Here is a 20,416-nt window from a genome sequence, read left to right as displayed (position 1 = left end):
CGAATTCTTGTCAAGTTGAAATAATCGGTTCCGTATTTTAAATAATTTAGATATTGTGCTGGCTACGTCACATAAATATATTTGTACTTAAATACAGGTTCTTCCTCCAATTAATAGTCATTTTTTTAATTAAATATTTTTTATAAATCATAACATAAATATTATAGCTCCGATGTTTCTTAAAGAAATCGATACTAAAAATTTCAACAATAAAAGCATCGATACATCGATAGTGCCAACGATGATTCTCCATCTCTAATATAAGATACATTTTTGTCAGCAGCAGATTTTTTTGGTGGTAAATAATTTTCGTTGATTTATTTATGGTGCAATATTAATGTCAACAACAAAGTAAACGTAATTACAGGTGTTGTGCCTGCTAAAAGTGTGAGTCAATGCAATTAACAACAATGCAACAAGCCAGTTAACTAAATTTGAAATAGAAAATTGTGTATCACGAAAAAAAAAGTGGCGACGTTGTGTGCTGCTTATGGGTGGAAGAAGAAGAACAGCAGCGCATTGAAAAATTTACACGAAAAACGAAAATTCAGTGCTCCCATCTATACACTCCCATATTTTCATACAGCAAGTGCATTGTATTTGTTTTGCTTCAATTTAATTGCAGCTCGGCGAAAAAAAAAACAATTTAATAACTAAATATCAACTGCGCAATATCTTTATAAAAACGTTCGTGGCGTGAACAACATGTAAGTTTGGATTATTTATTGTCAAAACACAAATATACACAGAATACGAAAAAAGAAAAACTGTAGCAGGCCATATAACAATGTAGCACTGTTATACGACTGTGCTACACAACAACAAGAGGAACAACTGTAGCAAAGAATTATAAAAAGCGGTTGTGATTTCCAAGAATTTTTTGTTCCAAAGTGTGCGAGTGTGTGTGTGCGTGTGTATGTATGTGTATTAAACAGGTTTTCATTCGCTTTTATTTGGTGTGCAATGTTGTTGCTGTTTTTATTTTTGCGCAGCCTTTGATGCGCTTTGTACCTATGCAATGTATGCATATGTGTGTGTGTCGTGCAATGCATTGTGCATATTGCGCGCGCGTGTGTATGTGTGTGTGTGTATGTGCGGCCGCCGCATTGAAGGTCAACGATGCTTTCTCCAGTTATTTTAGGCTGCTGTGCTAACATAATTAGGGTTTTCTTTTACTTTTTATGGCCACTTGAAAAAAGTAATTAACATTAACATTTTCGGTTCTTCATTCTCATTTTGCGCAAATGTGAATGCACTCTACACACACGCACACACACACAGCGGGAAGCAGTCAATGAGTGTGTGTTTTGCAGTTGTAGTTGTGGCGTGTGTCAGCTCCCCGCTATTTCAACCACCCACACACAATGCACAACACGCACACCAAGATAAACATACGCAAACGCAAACACGCATAGTTGTAGTTTTGCATACGATGGCTGCAGGGCTGCAGCAACGTTAAACACAGGAGCAAGGTGCGCAGCCCTAACAGGCGTCACATTGATGACACTTTCATCGGCCCCCAAAGCTATCGACACTTGTGTTTGTTGCCATTGCTATCGATAGCACTATTTATCTATGCATGTATCTTTGATAATAATGCAACTTAAGTAGACAACTTTTCTATAGCTAGATAAAATGTACAGATAATTTGAGTAGATGCATTTGGTCTTCATTATAGTCTACACTACGTTGTAAGATATTTTAGTCATAGCTTAGCTTACAGTGTAAATTTGTTGATTGCTTTGCAATGATAAGCTAAATATTTTTATCAAGTTCAACTAACTCGTTGATCTTGATATTAAAAAGGATGTGCTATTGATATAACGATTTGAAAATCCTTTTTGACAAATTCAATTATTCAAGCGTCACGCCCCTTTCAACAGGCTGCAGCAGCCGACGGCCACGCAAAAACAAAAAGTGAGCAAAATAAACCGAAGTCTGTTTTACCTCAAGCGACCCTGCCTCCGCCCCCCTGTTGAGCAAGTGAATATCTATTCTATTATCAGCATTCTTTGCACAGTGTGCAACGAAAAGACAACATCGATGGCAAATGGCGCAGACGAAGAAGTCACAAGTACACACAGAACACACACACACTCGCACTCACACTCACACATATGCAGAGTCGGGGATTATCTTTTGTTCGTTTCGTCGCTAGCCGAGTGAGAGATAAAATAGTAAAAGAAAACAGTGCAAAGCAACAAAAGCCGAAGCAACAGCGAACGACAAACGAACGAACACGAACGCAACGAACGCATCGCGTTGCCGACTGTTTGTTCAATCAGTTAGTTGGTAACGCGTTGTCGATGCGTTCGGACGTTTAGTGCGCGCATAAAATACCAAACAAACAAATCCACATACTAAACGAAATATTTTGAATTGCAGTTGATAGAAGAAATATCGTTATATTATTGTTGTTCACACTTCATTTTTGTTATTGTGTCTGTGTGTTTGTGCGTGAGTGTGAGTGTGTTGGGCGTTGAAAACAAATCGAAACAAGTTGAAACGTGTTTTTTTTTTATTGTTTGAATTGATTGCAGTGTGAAGCGTTGTTGTTGTTGTTGACGGTGCAAGTGTTGTTACTGCAATCATCATCATCATGGAGGATCGCATGATGGCCCACACCGGTGGCATGATGGCACCCCAGGGCTACGGTCTGCCTGGCCAGGACGATGGCCAAAATGCCGGCAATGAGAACGAGGTGCGCAAGCAGAAGGACATTGGAGAAATATTGCAACAGATCATGAGCATCTCAGAGCAATCGCTGGACGAGGCCCAGGCCAGGAAGCACACACTCAACTGTCATCGCATGAAGCCAGCGCTGTTCTCCGTGCTCTGCGAGATTAAAGAGAAGACCGGTAAGTCCATAAAAAAAAACCTATACTACAAACTTTTCATTTGTCTATAAAAAGTGTTTGAGTCAGTCTTTAGATAGAATAGTTCCTTACAACTTACAACAGAATTTTGAGAAACTGAAATCGAAACTTGTTCATCAAGAATTTGCATTCAGAACCCCGCCGATTGTTGCTGTATAATTTAACTAACCTATACTAAATTGAAACTGAAATCGAAATCGAAACCGAAACTTGTTTAACATTTAATAACAGAAATCAGCATTGAAACTTCTTCTCCTCTGAAATTCCTTTATTTCGGTTTGCCCCGTTCCTCTAGCGATTTTTTGAAATCGAGTTTTGCCTGCTGCCTTTATTTTCCCTTTATATTATATTTTTATTTTCCTTTTTCTTAGTCGTGTTGTTGTTTTTTTCTGTTTTCCTTTATATTACAACCACGCAGAGACGCAAAATGGGCAATAACAGCGCGTTTTGATTGTGGGCCAGATGTTTTGAATGGCTCCAACGCTTCTTCTCTGCTATTGCCATTGCCGTTGCCTTGTGGCATTGGCATTGGCCTAACCCTAAAGTACACGCGCCAGCAACCCCAACACCATCTCACAACCTCTCTCTCCTTCCCGGACCCCAACCCCAAGTCCACCTCAAACCCAGAAACAAATGCGAATCAACGTACCACGTAGAACCCACCCTGCTCCTTCCATTCCCTTCCTCTGTTGCTCCTGTCGTCCTTTTGCCCGCTGCCCACCTAAAGAAACCCCCAATGCGCACCGTTGCGAAATTGCTTTGGGCCCAGCTTCTTTTCCATGCTCTCAACGTCTTGTCTTGGTATTGCTCCTTGGTCCTTGGTCCTGGGAACTGGGATCTGGGCTCTAGTTACAATTTCAGTTTTCAAGTTTGGGTTTCATTTACGCTTTTTTGGGTTTTTTTTTTATTTTTGTTGTTTTTTGTTTTGTTTCGCGGGCTCTTGAATTTATCCGTTTATCTTGAAGCTGCTTTTCAGTATCAATGGCATACACTAAACACTTAGCTAGGCATTGACTACAATTCTGAGATGGCTGATATTGCATTGACAAATTTCTATTTAAAGCCGAAGATTGTTTTGGCAGTTATGTGAAGAAGATAGTGAGAGCTTATGTTGTCCCCTCACAATTTTTTGTCCCATCTCTAGCTAGAGATGAGCGTGAAATGAAATTCAATGGATCGAATGATGAGTCGATAGACACTTGATCTTTTCTTTTAACTACAAGACGTATCAGAAGCTAGCGAAAGCATGTCTTGTCTCCTCACTATTATTTGTCCCATCTCTAGCTAGAGATGAGTGTGAAAGATCCATTAAATGATGAGTTGATAGACACTCGATCTTTTCTTTTAACTACAAGACGTATCAGAGAAGCTAGTGAAAGCTTGTCTTGTCTCCTCACTTTTATTTGTCCCATCTCTAGTTAGAAATGAACGTAGAAGATCCATTAAATGATGAGTTGATAGACACTCGATCTTTTCTTTTAACTACAAGACGTATCAGAGAAGCTAGTGAAAGCTTGTCTTGTCTCCTCACTTTTATTTGTCCCATCTCTAGTTAGAAATGAACGTAGAAGATCCATTAAATGATAAGTCGATAGACACTCGATCTTTTCTTTTAACTACAAGACGTATCAGAAGCTAGTGAAAGCATGTCTTGTCTCCTCACTATTATTTGTCCCATCTCTAGCTAGAGATGAGCGTGAAAGATCCATTAAATGATGAGTTGATAGACACTCGACCTTTTCTATTAATTACAAGACGTATCAGAAGCTAGTGAAAGCATGTCTTGTCTCCTCACTTTTATTTGTCCCATCTCTAGCTAGAGATGAGCGTGAAATGAAATTCAATGGATCGAATGATGAGTCGATAGACACTTGATGTTTTCTTTTAACTACAAGACGTATCAGAAGCTAGAGATGAGCGTGAAAGATCCATTAAATGATGAGTCGATAGACACTCGATCTTTTCTTGTAACTACAAGACGTATCAGAAGCTAGTGAAAGCATGTCTTGTCTCCTCACTTTTATTTGTCCCATCTCTAGTTAGAGATGAGCGTGAAAGATCCATTAAATGATGAGTTGATAGACACTCGATCTTTTCTTATAACTACAAGACGTATCAGAAGCTAGTGAAAGCATGTCTTGTCTCCTCACTATTATTTGTCCCATCTCTAGTTAGAGATGAGCGTGAATGATGAGTCAATAGACACTGCTGATGACTCGATCGTGTCTTTTAACTATGAGACAGTATCAGAACATTGCATAACTGCATGTTTAGGGACTGCTGATAGACCTTTGATTTTGATAAGCCTTTTGACAATCAGCTGACCCACGCGTGGAGCTTTTGCAACTGCTGTCTGCTGTCTGTAATGCGACCTAGATCCCTGGTATAATTGCTCGAGAAGCCGCCCAGCGTATACAAAAAATATGATGTCTCACATCACACACACACACACACACACATAGATATCTATATAAATATGTATATTGTGGGGTTTTTTTTATCTATGCGTACGCGTGTGTACAAGGCGATAACGCTTTGGGGCAAGATATCGATGTTTTGGGGCGCCGACAAAGTAAACAAGAAGAGCACTTGACCCAAGTCAAAGTGCTTGAAAGTAGCGTGTTGATTTGAAGGGGTTATGCGGGAGGGGAGGGTGGAGTTGAAGTCGGGCTGAAGAGGAACTGCTGATGAGCGAAACGAGTATTTTAAAAATACACAACATGTGAAATGAATTGAGAATGAAATGAACAAGCGAGAAATGCGACAACACTAGCAAACCGACTATTAAATACGCTACGATTCATTTTAATAGTATTTCATTTCACATGAAATAAAGAAACATTTCACTTGATGTACTAAAAAAATGTTTTGATTTCCTTTGTTTTTGATTTATTAAGTTAATAACAAACAGTCAGACGGGCAGCAGGATGTACTTGGTGTATAACAATTTCTCTCCAATAAACGTAGTTGCAATACACTTCAATCCTTATTACATAGATTCAAATATAACTTGCTATTTATTTGACAACATTAACTATAATATAATAATAATTTCAATATCCAAAATATTCCTTAAAAAAGAATCATGTCAATGTCAAATTTTTGCATTATTTCTTTCAAATTTTCATCAGAAATTTAGCTACTTACAATAGAAGTTGAAATGGAATTTGAATATACACAATAATACTTAAAAAAAATTTCAAATTTTCATAAGGAATTTAGCTTTTAATATAATAAAGATTTTGTTCAATAATTGAAGTTAATAATCCTTGGAAAAAAGAATTTTTTTTTTTTAATTTTGGCTTTATCCCTTAAAATTTTCATCAGAAATTTAGCTACTTACAATAGAAGTTGAAAAGGAATTTGAATATTCTAAATACTTTTTAGAAAAGAATTATTTGTGAAATTTTGGCCTCAAATTTCATAAAATCTTTAAATGCAATTCGTGGACAGACGGAACGCAGGATGAAATATATGATTCAAATTTACAAATAAACAGTTGTAAAAGGGTATTACAGAAATTGTTTGCTACAGTTTTATGTCTCTCGACTCTTTTTAACATATTTTATCAGCGACTGTTGTTTGACTCTGTGTGTGTGTGTGTGTGTGTTTGTGTTTGCCGCGTCTTGAAATTAGTTTCTGAAATGCGCAAACCTGTTCGACAGGCATGCAAATGGTTGTGCTTCAGTTTGTGTGTGAGTGTGTGTATATAGTATGTATAATATTGTATCTGACTCAACCGGCAACAGTTCGCGACATGTTTATTACACAAAACGCGCCGCCTTCCCTTCCCGACCCGACCCGACCAAAAATACAAAAGCTTCCTCCTCATAATCCTCCTTCCATTTGCCGTTGCCTCCTTTTTCGTCTGCGTGTCTTTTCTTCACCATTTTCCGTATGCCCCATTCAAATTTACGAGCTGGAAATGCCATTTAAGCCAAAGTCCTTGTCCTCATCCTCAACCCCATCCCCCATCCCCATCCCCGCTTCAGTATCAGTCTCAGACTAAGCATTGTCCTATGTATCCTACTATCATTGTTGCTGCTCCGGCTGCTGTTACCGCTTTTAAATGCTTCATTAGATACGCAAATGACGCTTTAGCCTGAGCCTGAGCCGGAGCCTGAGCTCCCTACCAATATCCCTGATTCCCCTGACTGACGCCTCCCTCTCTACAATTTGCTCTAAACAAAAGGGTTGTAGACTTGGGCTTGACACCAAGTCTTCTTCAAATTGCAACTGTTTGTAATTCACATTCGACAGATCTTGCTACCCATATTTGTTTACCGCAATACCCTGTAAAGTGGAGGCAATGAAAGAAGAAATATAAAGAAAAGTACAGGAAATAGGTAAAATTTTCAATTTAAAATTTGAGTTTTCCTCTTAACCTTTACATTAGGAATTAAAGAAACTATTTAGGATAAAAGACAATGAAATCCTGTAAAGTGGAGAAAATGAATGAAGAAATCTAAATATAATTTAGAGTTTTTTAAGATGAAAGTCTTAAGCGAAAGTTCAGGAAATAGATGTTCCATTTAAAATAGAGATTTCCTTAAAAATTAATTTAGGAATTAAAGAAACTATTTAGGATAATAGACAATGAAATGCTGTTAAGTGGAGACAATGAATGAAGAAATATAAATATAATTCACAATTTCTTAAGCTTCGAGATTTAAATAAAACTTTAAGGAATAAATAGCTGGAAGTTCCATTTCAAATTTAGTTTTCCTTAGCAAGACAAGTTAAAAAGGCAATCTTTCCTATTATTAGTGAAGTAGTAGAAGAAATATTTATATTTCCCTTTCTAACTTTAAAATGGTTATCCCTATTTATACCCTATTCGTTATAGAGTATTTTAAGCAATTCCCTACTTGACTACTCTGTGCTTAGCCTAAGGTATCATCAACTTGAGCTTGCTTTAAAATGTTTATGGATTGATTTCTCGAAAGATAGCAACTATTTTGAAGGCCCAGCCACGCCTATGTCTCACTCCCATCCTCTTCCCACACTCCTTCCACTCTCCCTCTTTCTCTCTCTCTGCGTTTTCCACTCCCCCTTAAATGTGTTTGCAAAACTTTGGCAATATTCTGGCTAACCTTAACCAAATAAAGCAACCACCGATGTCACGACGCAGCAGTCACACAGTTTCCCCTCTCGCTCTCTCTCTCTCTCTATCTCTCTCTTGGCTTTGCTGTGTATCCTTCTAGCATCCATCCTCCATTCCCCTCTCCAACTTACGGCATACCTTTGCCTTTCATTGGGATATTGGAGCAACTGTCGTCATTGGCGCAACGTGTTCCAGTTAAGCTCAAGCTCAAGCTGAAGAGCAGCAAAGTTTAATACAGACTTTAATTGCAGACGACAGAAATGTTAATGTGACACTGTTAATGTTAATTTATGTCTTAACACCGTTAGTTCGCTGTTAATGAGCTGTTAGCCTCCAAGTATAGGAATTAATTCTAATTTTTACACAAAATATTAGTTCAGATTAAGCATTTTTGCATGGAATGAGATTAAAAAGTAAAGAAAGAAAATAACCAATAAATTTAGGAGCTAAATTGATTGAGGATCTTTGGGAAGAATCAATAGATATACAAAATAAATCTTAAAATTTTATAAGACTTAAATATTTTAATATTTCAGAAAATTATGAATATACCAACAAAATTGTCTACAATAATAGTAATGTCATTAATAAATTACTCGAATTTGCTGTAAGAGTTTTAAAAGCACATTAAAGCTGAAAAGCTCTATGCACATTATATGCCTCTCGCTCTAACTAATGGCATTTAATGTAGTTTCATTAGGCTAATCTAATATTCCATTGTCGCTTTCATAGCCAACTTTGGCTATGAGTTTTATCAGTTTGCAGTCCGACAGCATTAAAACGAGCCAAGTAGCGTGTGAGAGAGACGGAGAGAGAGAGAGAGAGAGCGAGGGCTTGTGTCATGTATTATTCAAAGGCAGCCTTGCAGTTGAGCTTAACTGTAGTTGTCGAGGGGCGTGAGAACGCGAAGGAAGAGAAGAGAAGAGCACAAGGAAGTTTGGCTTTAGATTTCATTACTCGAGTTAGACTCTTGCTGGTTGCACCAAACACACACACACACACACAAGGAGAGAGCGACGCACACACATACATAATACATGGAAGACAACGGGACCATTGTTGTTGGAACGCTGTCGAAATGCTGATGAGCTTTTGCGTGCGAAAAAGTGGAAGAGGGGGAGGAGTGGGGAGTCAATTGTTGGCATTCGCGAAATGTTTGCTACTTCTTCGACTAACTCCTTGGCAACGTGATTAAGATTCAGGAAGAGCAGCAGCAGTAGCAGCAACTGGCAACTGGCGCAAAATCTAATTCATGCATAGCCATGACTTGCAAATAATAGAAGAAGACAAAAACAAAACAAACAAGAACACGCACACACACACACACGCACACGCATTTCCCTAGACAATAAGGCAGCTTTGTCCATGTGTTTGTGCTGCTGCTGCTTCTTCTTCTTCATCATCTTCTACTTGTTCGACAGCGACGCATAATAAAATTTTATGCGTTCTCTCTTACACACACACACACAGACGCAGACATCCTTAGTAGAGACAATGCAATAAGCTTTTGTGTGGGGGGACAACACTGTTTTCTTAGCTACGTGCAAGTAGTTTTATTTTGCTCGAGGGGGGGTGGCAACACTGCCCGCCTTCTGGATGCCATTTGCAATTTTCTTCAAGCTTGAAATTTTAAAATGTGTTTTTTTGCTTTTGTTTTGTTTTTTTGCTTGCTGCAGTGCTGTCGATTCGCAACACGCAAGAGGAGGAGCCCCCAGATCCGCAATTGATGCGCCTGGATAACATGCTGATTGCCGAAGGCGTGGCCGGTCCCGAAAAGGGCGGCGGTGGCGCTGCAGCCGCCTCAGCAGCGGCAGCCAGCCAGGGCGGTTCACTGTCCATCGATGGTGCCGATAACGCCATCGAGCATTCGGATTATCGCGCCAAATTGGCACAGATCCGTCAGATCTATCACCAGGAGCTGGAGAAATATGAGCAGGCTTGCAATGAGTTCACCACCCACGTCATGAACTTGCTGCGCGAGCAGAGTCGCACCAGGTAAATAAATCGATAACGATATCGATCGATATCGATAAATTCATTCGATTCAAATCGTTAATTGTTCTTCTTGCTTTTGCAGACCTATTACACCCAAAGAGATTGAGCGCATGGTGCAGATCATACACAAGAAATTCAGTTCGATTCAAATGCAACTGAAGCAATCGACCTGCGAGGCGGTTATGATCCTTCGCTCACGTTTCCTTGACGCCCGTCGCAAGCGTCGCAATTTCAGCAAGCAGGCATCCGAAATCCTTAACGAGTATTTCTATAGTCATCTGAGCAATCCGTATCCATCCGAAGAGGCCAAGGAGGAGTTGGCGCGCAAATGCGGCATAACAGTGAGCGAAATTGCATTTTTGCATTTAATTTGCATTTTACCTAACTCTCCTCTCTTCCTCATCCATCAGGTTTCGCAAGTGTCGAATTGGTTTGGCAACAAGCGCATTCGCTACAAGAAGAACATCGGCAAGGCCCAGGAGGAGGCCAATCTGTATGCGGCCAAGAAGGCAGCCGGCGCCTCGCCATATTCGATGGCCGGTCCGCCAAGTGGCACCACAACGCCAATGATGTCGCCCGCACCGCCACAGGATTCAATGGGTTATCCCATGGGCTCCGGTGGCTATGATCAACAGCAGCCGTATGACAATAGCATGGGCGGCTATGATCCCAATTTGCATCAGGATCTTAGCCCTTGAGGATAGGCTTGCCAAAGCTAACAACCATTTGCATAATTTTCTGTTTGTGTGTGTGTGTGTGTGTGTGTGCGTAATCATTAATAGAAATCATTTTTTTTTATGTTTTTTCCCCCCAAAACTCTTCTAACATACATATTACATTATGTATAACAGTCGATCGACTGTCTGTGTGTGTGTGTGTGTGTGTGTATGTCGAGTGTGTGTGCGTGTATGTGTGTGTGCATGTATGTAACATACAATCAATTATGTATACGATTATGTCTTAATTAGTATTATGTACTGAAAATCAACTTAACGAAACTCACACACACACACATACACATTGTGCCAGAGCTTTGTAAATTCAGTTCCCACACACACATACACATATACGTAACATATACATATATAATATACATAATAAAAACAAAAACAACTTTGTAATTTTTTTTGCTAAAACAAATTGTGTAATTTTTGGTGTTTATTTTTTTTTTTTTAACAATAATTATTATTCATTTAGCTTTTTGTGTGTGCTTAGCTTAAGTAACTAAAGTTTTTGTATTATTTCTAAGCCTCCCCTTTCTCCTTCCTCGTTTGCCGCCCCCGCGAAGGCCATGAAAATAATAATAATAATAATATGAAAAGAAAATTAATGAGAAATATATGATTACAAACAAGAAAAAAAGAGAAAACCACAAAAAAAAATATATAAAACGAATCAATTTTTTTAGCTTTTTGCGCTCTAACGTTAATTGTGAACCTCAAATACGTAAAAAATCACAAGTAATGAAAACTATTATAAAAAAAAAAAACAAAATAATGAAAACAAAACAAAAATCAATTTCACAAAACGAAAACTTTCGACTTAGGCATTAGTTTAAATAGTTTATATATTTTTTTCGTAGTCTTTAAGCCGCTAAAAACTAACTAGACGTTGGAGCAGAACGTAAACAATTGTATACTAAAATTAAATTTACAAACAACAACAACACAATGTATACTAAAAATTAAATACGAAGAAGAGCAACTCTATATATATACAAAAAACAAATACGTATACTTCAAACGATTTGCGATTCAACAAAAATTTGTATACCTTCGCTTAAGAAGAACAAGAACAAATGTATACTAGTACGAAACTCCCATTTATCATAAATATATATACATATATATATACAAAAACAAAAAAAAAGAAAAGAAAATACCATACCAATTGTATACCAGCAAACGCAACTGTTATACGCTGCCGTATAACAGTCGATACGTTAACGTAAAACAGCAACAACAACAAAGTATTACGAATAACATTAACGAAAACACGGAAACGAACAACTTTTTATTAAATATTTATGGCAAATTAAACTTAAAACAAAACACGAAAAAAATGAAAAAACGATTTAACAAAAACAAAAGCATGTATACGATGTAAATCCAATTTAACAATTGTTTGTTTCTCTGTTTTTCATATATCTATTTTTTTTTTTTGTTCTCTTATATATATTTGTTCACTTTGTTTTGTTTTTGTTGCACAAAACAAACTAAACATCACAATCCCCAAATATCTTGGTATATATAAATACTAAAATAATGGTTTATGAATGCAATATAATTTACAACATACAAAATAATTAGAATCGCAAAAGAAAAGAAAAGAAAAACAAATATAATTAACTTCCTTCCTCCTAGTATTCGATGGAAAAAGTATTGTACTAACGCATAATTGTCAGCCAACTGTTAAACCACAACAGATCTGAATATATATAGTATATATATATACACATGAATATATATGTATATACACGTATATACATAAATCTATATATGGGTATAAACTATAATTATTTTAAAGTAATACGAAAACAAAACAATGCTATATTATAATTAAATAAACAACAACAAAATTGTGGCAAATAATATTGCGTAGTTTTCTTCTTTTTTTTAAATATATTATATGTATGATGGGTTATCTCTTTTAGAATTGAAATATTCTTAACCTATTCCTTTGGCTGACAATCTGATATATTTTGCACTGTATGGTATATTTTAAATGTTAGAATATATCAATATACCAAATATAACTTTTGGTATATTCTAACGGTATGTTAATTTGATATCTGGTATAATTTTCAATTTATGGTATATTTAAAATGTTGTGTTATACCAAATATAGCCTTTCAGTATTTTTATGGTTATAAATTCGATATATTTTAAATAGAATAACCCACTACTTTAAAAATAGGTAGAGGGTATCTCACAGTCGAGCACATTCACGTCTAACATTCTTGTTAAAATATTTGTATGGGTTTCTCAATATATGTATTTAGATCTTTTTTTAATATAATAATAATATAAGTAATATATTACTATTAAGATACCCTTTTAGAAAAAAAGTTGATTATTCGAGGTTTTTTGGTTTCAATTTATTGGACTTGTTCAATTCAAACAATTACACTAAGTGACTTTCAAGATCAGGCAAAAATATGTATATGTATAGGTAAAAAAAAAACAAAAAACAAAAGATCAAGTAAGAAATGTTGAGGATTAAGAGATGCAGGTAATATTTGAATACAGAGTATAGGATGATAAAGATATACATAGAGATATAACTAGTGTTTTAATGTATGTACAGGCAAAGGTGATAATCAGAGCTATATGCCTTGGTGTTGTAGATTATAGTACTGTGATCATCTCGTGCATATAGACAACTGATGTATCAGAACATATAGTATCACATTGTACGATTCTTCGATTTGTTGAGCAGCAGATTTAGAGCAGCTTAAGCTTAGGAGAAAGCCAGCGGCAATCGGCAATCGTTGTTGTCGTTGTCGTTTGCTGTTTGCTAATGCCTGCCTGGGCATTTGCTCCAGATTGTTGTGACATCGTAGCTGTTGTTATCGTTGCTGCCCCATTGGGCCGCGTCTCATTCGGTCTTGGCCTTGGCATCATCGCTGGCATTGCAATTGCCATTGCCAACAGCATTCCCATTGCCATTGCGATAATCTTGCTGACAGCTCGCATTGCTGCTGCTGCTGCGACGTCGCTGATGCTGCTGTGGATGCTGCTGCTGCTGTTGTTGATCTCTCTCCGTTATGGAATCATCGCCATTGATGGCATCCGAGATGGCGCTAGAGATGCTGTTGCGACTGCCGTTGCTTGACGATGAGCGCGGCACACAGGCACAAGAATCACAGACACGCACCTCCGTTTGCCAGCCACGCTCCGGCACCGACATCCGGTTCTTGGAGCAGTCGCTGCACACAGCCTGACCGCAACGGCGGCAATGATGACGCCGGCATTCACCCGGCACATACGGACCTCCTCCTCCTCCATTCACAGCCGGCGCATTGTGTTCCTTTTGGCTTTTAAGCGCTGACTGTGCTCCGTTGGGCTTGGTATGCTGACCTAGCTCCAGTTCCTCGGCGCTGCCAAAGATCGATTTGCAAATGAAGCAGCTGGGCGACTCGGCATCTGGCACCCAATACGATGGACGTGCGCTGTCCTTGATCATCTCTGTGTATGGAAGAAAGATGTAAGTTTCAAGTGAAGTCGGATAAAGTGTGACTTACCTTTGGGATAATCGATGGCAACGGCGGCCACGCTGCTGATCGTGTTGTAGATGGTCTCGCCGTATTTGCGCACCAGGATATCGCCCTCATCGTTGCTTGGCTTCGATCCTGTGCATGCGACAACAGACAGATGGGAATTGCAATAAGTAAAGTCAGCTTCAGCTGCTGCGTAACAAACGAAGAAACGTTGTGACAAACAACAACAGCACAGGCAGACAGACACAACAGCGGTAGAAAGAGATATGTTAAAGGCAGACAGAGAAAGAGAAAGAGAGGAACAAAGACTGTGCAAGCAGAGCGAGATAGACAGACTGAAGTGTGATGATGAAAGAAGAGATATTGAATCCAACTAATGTCTAAGCAAAACTATGAATCATTTGTAAATTCTAGACCCTTGTCTTGGTAAAAAACAAAGCAAGAAATGAAATAGTAATTACTTCGAACATCAAGGTGAAAACGCAAATTAGCTCATTAGTAAAAAAGAATATTTGAAAATTATGAATTATTCGCAAATTCCATTTGTAAAAAAATGTGAAAAAGAGTCTATTAAATTTGTCGAAATTAAAAGGTTTTACATTCAAATTAAAATAGTGATAAGTTGCTAGGTAAATATAGAAAAAGGAAAGGTGGAAAAAATATAATGAAGCTTCATAGTAAAAAGATAACCATTAAGACAATTTAAAACCATTAATTTGTAGAGCATTTTATTTTATAAACAAGTAAGGTCTACCTACGAAGTTGCGATTGCAATGGATAAGCTATAAGAATTACTTATAGCAGAAATTCATGACAAAGATAGTCTAGTTGTAAACCCTTAAACCCTTAAGGGTCTATTAAGTTAATTTCGATTAAAATGCTTATTTTGAGCTACAATTTAAACAGTGATAACTACAAATTCAAGTTGGGAAAGAGGAATTACAATTGACACAAGGAACAAATTGATAAAGGATATGCCGTGTTTCTTACCCGGCGTTGCATCCGATTTGCGCTGCAACTGTTGGTGGCAATCGTTGCAGACACGCACTGGCTGAAGCCAGCCACGAGCTGGGACAGGCAACTTGTGTTGGCTGCACGTGTGACAGAATCCCTCGCCACAGCCACGACAATGGTGCTTCGGCATGCCAGTCTTTTCAAAGTTGCGCTTGCAAGCGTGGCACAGCTATAAAAATGAGGAACACGATTAAATTGACAGTAAATAAAGCATAATAATGATAAAATGGATAGATTGAATTGCGGGGTAAGTGACAGAAGAAAGATCAAAGTTGAAATACAAGTGGAGATAGAAATATGAAATAGGTTAGGTTGGGTTAGGTGGGACCGGCTGCCCCTGTACGATGCAAAGCATAGACCAGTGGAGGTCCGTAGCTGTACCGGTTGGGTATCATCGTCTCAAAAGTCGCACCATATGGATGCATTTTTGGCAAAAGCCAGCAGCATCCTAGGAGGTAGCCGTGAAACATCCCGAAGATCGTTGTGGCACGGCGAATTAAGGTATTTCAGCCGGAGTCGGGATAACGCTGGGCATCTACAGAGAAGATGCTCAAGTGTTTCCTTAACAGTGACAGAAGAAAGATCAAAGTTTAAATACAAGTGGAGATAGAAATATGAAATAGGAATAGTATAAAAAATACAGTCAAAATGATGACAAAGTCGAGCTGAATAAGAACTCTGCGTAGTCTAAGAACTACTCACAATGATCTCCTGATTGGGCCGCCAATAGCTGGGCGCCACTTTGTCGGCGAGCAGATCGCTGAAGGCCTTCGCCCAGGGCCCTGAAATGTTTGTGAACGCCTCGCTGAGACTGTTGACGCTATCGAGCACCATCTGAGCCGAATGTGCGTTTGCACGCTGCGCCGCATTGTCGCCCTTCCACACATGCACCACTTGCACGCTGTCAAAGAGAGAGAGAGACAATTTAATTAACCATCGAATGAATAATGAAATAAATTAAATAGCAGACTTACTGCACCACCGAAACCTCGGGTGATCGATTGCCATACCAATACTGGCGAGCACGATAGATTTCACCGCAATAGGGACACTCGATGACATCGCCCTTCCACATGTATTTGGCCCAACCGGACAACGCGGTGTCCGTTTGCGATTGCGCCCGTATGCTGACGACAATCTCTTTGCCATTGTTGTAGCAGGCCTTGCAGAGATACAGCTTGTTTTCATACTGATGCTGATAGTTGCAGTGCTGTGTATTGAAATGCGGTTCACCATCGCTCACATGGCCCATGGAGCGTTGACAGCGACGACTGCACGATTCACAATGGGCGCCACATGTGAAATACTGCTCGGGAAACGGATTGATTGCCTTCTCAATGATCTCGCCGGCAAATTTCTGATTCAATAACTTCATCGCTTTGAACACCACCGACGGTTGTCGCGGCGAACGAACCGCAGTATTCTCAATCTCCAGACGCAGTGCATCGCTGATCTTTTGGAAATTCGTCGACTTTTTCGCATCGGTCTGAATGCCCACATAGCGCAATGAGCTGAATGCATTCGTCTCATAATTCAAGCGCGCAAAACCATTTCGCAACTTATCCTCGGCGCTCTCCTCCACAGCTAAAAGAAGAATTTCAAGTGAATTTAGAATTTGGAGCTGCGTTTCAGTGTAAGGAATGTTGCTAGCAAATTTCATAGTCCTAGCTCCTCTAGTTTTTGAGATATAGATGATAATGTCAACGGACAGACAGACAGACCGATTCATATAAGATAATGTCAACGGACAGACAGACAGACCGATTCATAGTATTTCATTAATAACTTGGAGCTGCGTTTCAGTGTAAGGAATGTTGCTAGCAAATTTCATATCCCTAGCTCTTTTAGTTTCTGAGATATAGATGGTAATGTCAACGGACAGACAGACCGATTCATATATGATAATGTCAACGGACAGACAGACAGACGAATTCATAGTATTTCATTAATAACTTTCATTAATGATTTGGAGCTGCGTTTCAGTGTAAGGAATGTTGCTAGCAAATTTCATATTCCTAGCTCCTCTAGTTTTTGAGATATAGATCATAATGTCAACGGACAGACAGACAGACCGATTCATATAAGATAATGTCAACGGACAGACAGACAGACCGATTCATAGTATTTCATTAATAACTTTCATTAATAATTTGGAGCTGCGTTTCAGTGTAAGGAATGTTGCTAGCAAATTTCATATTCCTAGCTCCTCTAGTTTTTGAGATATAGATGATAATGTCAACGGACAGACAGACAGACCGATTCATATATGATAATGTCAACGGGCAGACAGACAGACGGATTCATAGCATTTCATTAATAACTTGTAGATTAGGAAGACCGACTGACTCTAAGCTCAAGTACTCTTCTACCCCACGATTGCTCGGTTTTAATAAGTACATGTTGTAATCAGTATCTACGTACTGCTCTCGAGAGGTTTGGTGTAGTGCGTCTCGTGGAATATGATCACAGCGGGTCCCAGTGTGCTGCCATTGCCCATGGACTGCAGCGCTTGGGTGAAATGCAAGCAGAATGCCTTCGATGCGGTGCCCAGGAATTCATACATATCGCTATGCAAGCGTTCCGAGCGTGTGCGATAAATAACAATGTCCGATATCGCGAGTATCTGCAAGAAAGTATATCGTAGATCGATTTATCGATTACACTTGCAAGTTATCGCCCCACTCACCTTGAGCAGCATACGCATGCGTTTATTGCTTTTGGCCGTGGTCCCCAGCAGACCCTCAGTGTCCAGACAGAGGACGCCCTGCTCCCGCTGCATGGCCGCATAGACGCCAATGGTGCAGGAGCTTTGCTCGGTGGAGGTGCGAAATACGGGCTCGCCATCGAAAAATACTTGATTCATTGTATGCGATTTGCCATCGCCAGTGTTGCCAAATATTGAGATCACTTTGATTTTGTCCATTTCCTGGCATTTCAGTTTCTTGCAGAAAAGCTCCGGTGTGGCGATCTGTAGATTTTCATCGGCATCGAGAAATAGAAATCCTCGATTGCCGACGCCATTTGCATTATCTATCGAATCGTATTCGTTTGTGTTGATAAACGGTATCGATTTGAATTCGGCATCGTTAATCACATCGGGTCGCAGTGCCTCGTCCTGTGTGAAGAGCAAAAGAGAAAAGAAAGAAAGAGAGAGAGAGACGAAGTGTCAACTGTTAATTAACAGGCGTTTAATTGCAGTGTTCGTACCTCTGTTATGGACACTAAAAATGCCATCACTTAACAAGAACAACAACTGAAAGCGGCCGCATTAATAGCAGCAGCAATAAAAACTGAATTTACAGGTGCCGTTGGCCCACCAGCAGCAGCTGCGCTGGCGGCTGAACGCAGATTTTGTTTTTTTTTTTCTGTTATTTTGTATTTTGTTGTGAGTCAACGTATTGCTGCTGCTGGCTAGAGTTGCTGCTCAAATAAGTGACGACGCAATTTAAAAAAAACGTCTGGTATTTCTTTTGTTATTGCTTGCTGAATATCTCTGCATGTAGTGTGTTGTGTGTGTGTGTGTGTGTGCATGTGTATGTGTGTGTAACAGCGCCGCTCTAAACGTCATTCACTTAACAGCCCATTAACAGTTTGCATTCTGTTATCAATAACAGTTTAACTTTTTTTGCCTTGTTACTGTCTTTGCTTATGACAACAGCTAGCATGTAATATTTTACTTTTTCATTAAAAATCATATATTATAAGCAAATAGTTTTGCTTATCAAATGCTTATCACCGAAAACTCACACAAGAGCTGCAGTACATTTATTTGTTTTTAATTCAATTTCGCCATAAGACAACAACGTGTGAGTGAGCGAGATGGCAAATGGATCGAAGGCAAAGTCAAATTAAAGCGTAGCTTCTGTCACTGTTGTTATTGTTGTTGCTGCTCAAGTGGAATTGGAATTGCTTTTGTTTTGCTACAATTTGAAACTAGTGTTTACTTGTTTACATTTTCATTGCTTGCCGTGCCCCTTTTCGTATGTAAAGTGCGTCGCAGCTGTTTTTGGGGCTGGGCTTTAAGCTAGTAGTTAATCTTGATACGCCAGAAGCCTTGTTGTAATACATACACTTGTGTATGTTTGTGGGTGTGGGTGCGTGTATGTGTGTGTGTGTTTGTTTTTATCAACGTGCGATTGTCATGGAACAATCATGAAATAACAATGCGCAATAGGTTTTGTTGGTGCTTTTTGACCAAACAACTTTTGGACATATGATTTTTTGTTGTTGCCGCTGCACGGCCTCGGTATCTCATCTTACCTGGAAATAGGGTAGCGGCTGCATTATTGGCGATTGAACTTTGTTTGTCGTATCCAAATTAATCATATTGACAATCGTTACGTCGCCGTTGTTACGATTTTCTACAGCAGCTGCAGCAACCTGCAGCCAATTATGGACTATTTTGTTGGTCGATGGTCGCTTGCTGCCCACCACAGTGCACCAAATAAATATGTATGTAGCTGCCCTGTTCTCCTCTCTATATATCACTCTCTGCTGTCGTTCGTTGTTCTATTTGTTTATTGCATTTATCCACTTTGGCTTACATTTGACTAAATTTACGCGCACGTTTCAGCACTCATCGCAATAGTACAAAAAAAACTAAAAACGCGCACGCATTGTCAAAAATATTAACATTTCTTTTTAGTCAGCAGCAAGTTACCGTAAGTAGTATTTTAAAATGTACTTTTAAAGCCAAAAATATACTACATGCATCTTTTGCACCATCGTCAACTGGTCACATTATTAGATATGCAGTAGTTTTTGAAAACTGCAGTTTGTTTCGTTGAATTATTTATTTAATAAATAAAAAAAAATAGATTACTTATTTTTTAGAGCAATATAATGGTTTTTTCGCACTGATCGGATTATTATCAAACATATATATTATTGTATCCGCAATGTGGCAAATAGGAATATAAGAAGTAACGGCTTTTTCATGTAACAAAAATTCCGATACAAGTTCAAACACACTGAACTAGGCATTATGAAGCTTATCGATATGCAACGACAACAATATTGCAACCGTTTGTTTATACTTTTTGGGGGAATTTGAACTACAATTTCACTTTCAATTCGTTTTATTTTATAATCTGTCTTTATTTTTAATTGGACGCCTGTTGTCAGCTTGCAAATGTACTATCAACACAGGCCTTAATTATTCCAATCAGAAAATCACAAGCAGACTTTTTTTTAATGAGCCAAATATTT

At 38.7% G+C, this 20,416-nt stretch overlaps 2 protein-coding genes across 5 annotated transcripts; one reads left to right on the top strand and one right to left on the bottom strand.

Moving 5' to 3' along the window:
- The first annotated feature begins 269 nt into the window (after positions 1-269).
- On the top strand, positions 270-12,310 carry LOC133849512 (homeobox protein extradenticle). The gene is made up of 6 exons (XM_062285648.1): positions 270-385; positions 626-707; positions 2,541-2,858; positions 9,657-9,975; positions 10,058-10,316; positions 10,386-12,310. The coding sequence occupies exons 3-6, from the start codon at positions 2,600-2,602 to the stop codon at positions 10,671-10,673; spliced, it is 1,125 nt and encodes a 374-aa protein (XP_062141632.1). The 5' UTR covers positions 270-385; positions 626-707; positions 2,541-2,599; the 3' UTR covers positions 10,674-12,310.
- A 743-nt stretch (positions 12,311-13,053) lies between these two features.
- On the bottom strand, positions 13,054-19,842 carry LOC133847842 (zinc finger FYVE domain-containing protein 1-like). 4 transcript variants are annotated; one of them, XM_062283098.1, is made up of 8 exons: positions 19,469-19,842; positions 17,895-18,323; positions 17,630-17,831; positions 16,183-16,792; positions 15,911-16,109; positions 15,185-15,377; positions 14,219-14,380; positions 13,054-14,162 (listed from the first exon to the last, which is right to left on the bottom strand). In XM_062283098.1, the coding sequence occupies exons 1-8, from the start codon at positions 19,532-19,534 to the stop codon at positions 13,573-13,575; spliced, it is 2,451 nt and encodes an 816-aa protein (XP_062139082.1). In that variant the 5' UTR covers positions 19,535-19,842; the 3' UTR covers positions 13,054-13,572. The 4 variants fall into 4 exon arrangements, with proteins under 4 accessions (XP_062139082.1, XP_062139081.1, XP_062139084.1 ...); XM_062283097.1 differs by having other exon boundaries at positions 14,219-14,383; positions 19,469-19,841; XM_062283100.1 differs by having other exon boundaries at positions 14,219-14,326; positions 19,469-19,839.
- Positions 19,843-20,416: the final 574 nt, after the last annotated feature.

The sequence above is a fragment of the Drosophila sulfurigaster genome, chromosome X (genome assembly GCF_023558435.1).
Source record: "Drosophila sulfurigaster albostrigata strain 15112-1811.04 chromosome X, ASM2355843v2, whole genome shotgun sequence".
NCBI lineage: Eukaryota > Metazoa > Arthropoda > Insecta > Diptera > Drosophilidae > Drosophila > Drosophila sulfurigaster.
The sequence above is the reverse complement of the archived record's forward strand: the minus strand, read 5'-3'. Positions and strand labels throughout refer to the sequence as shown.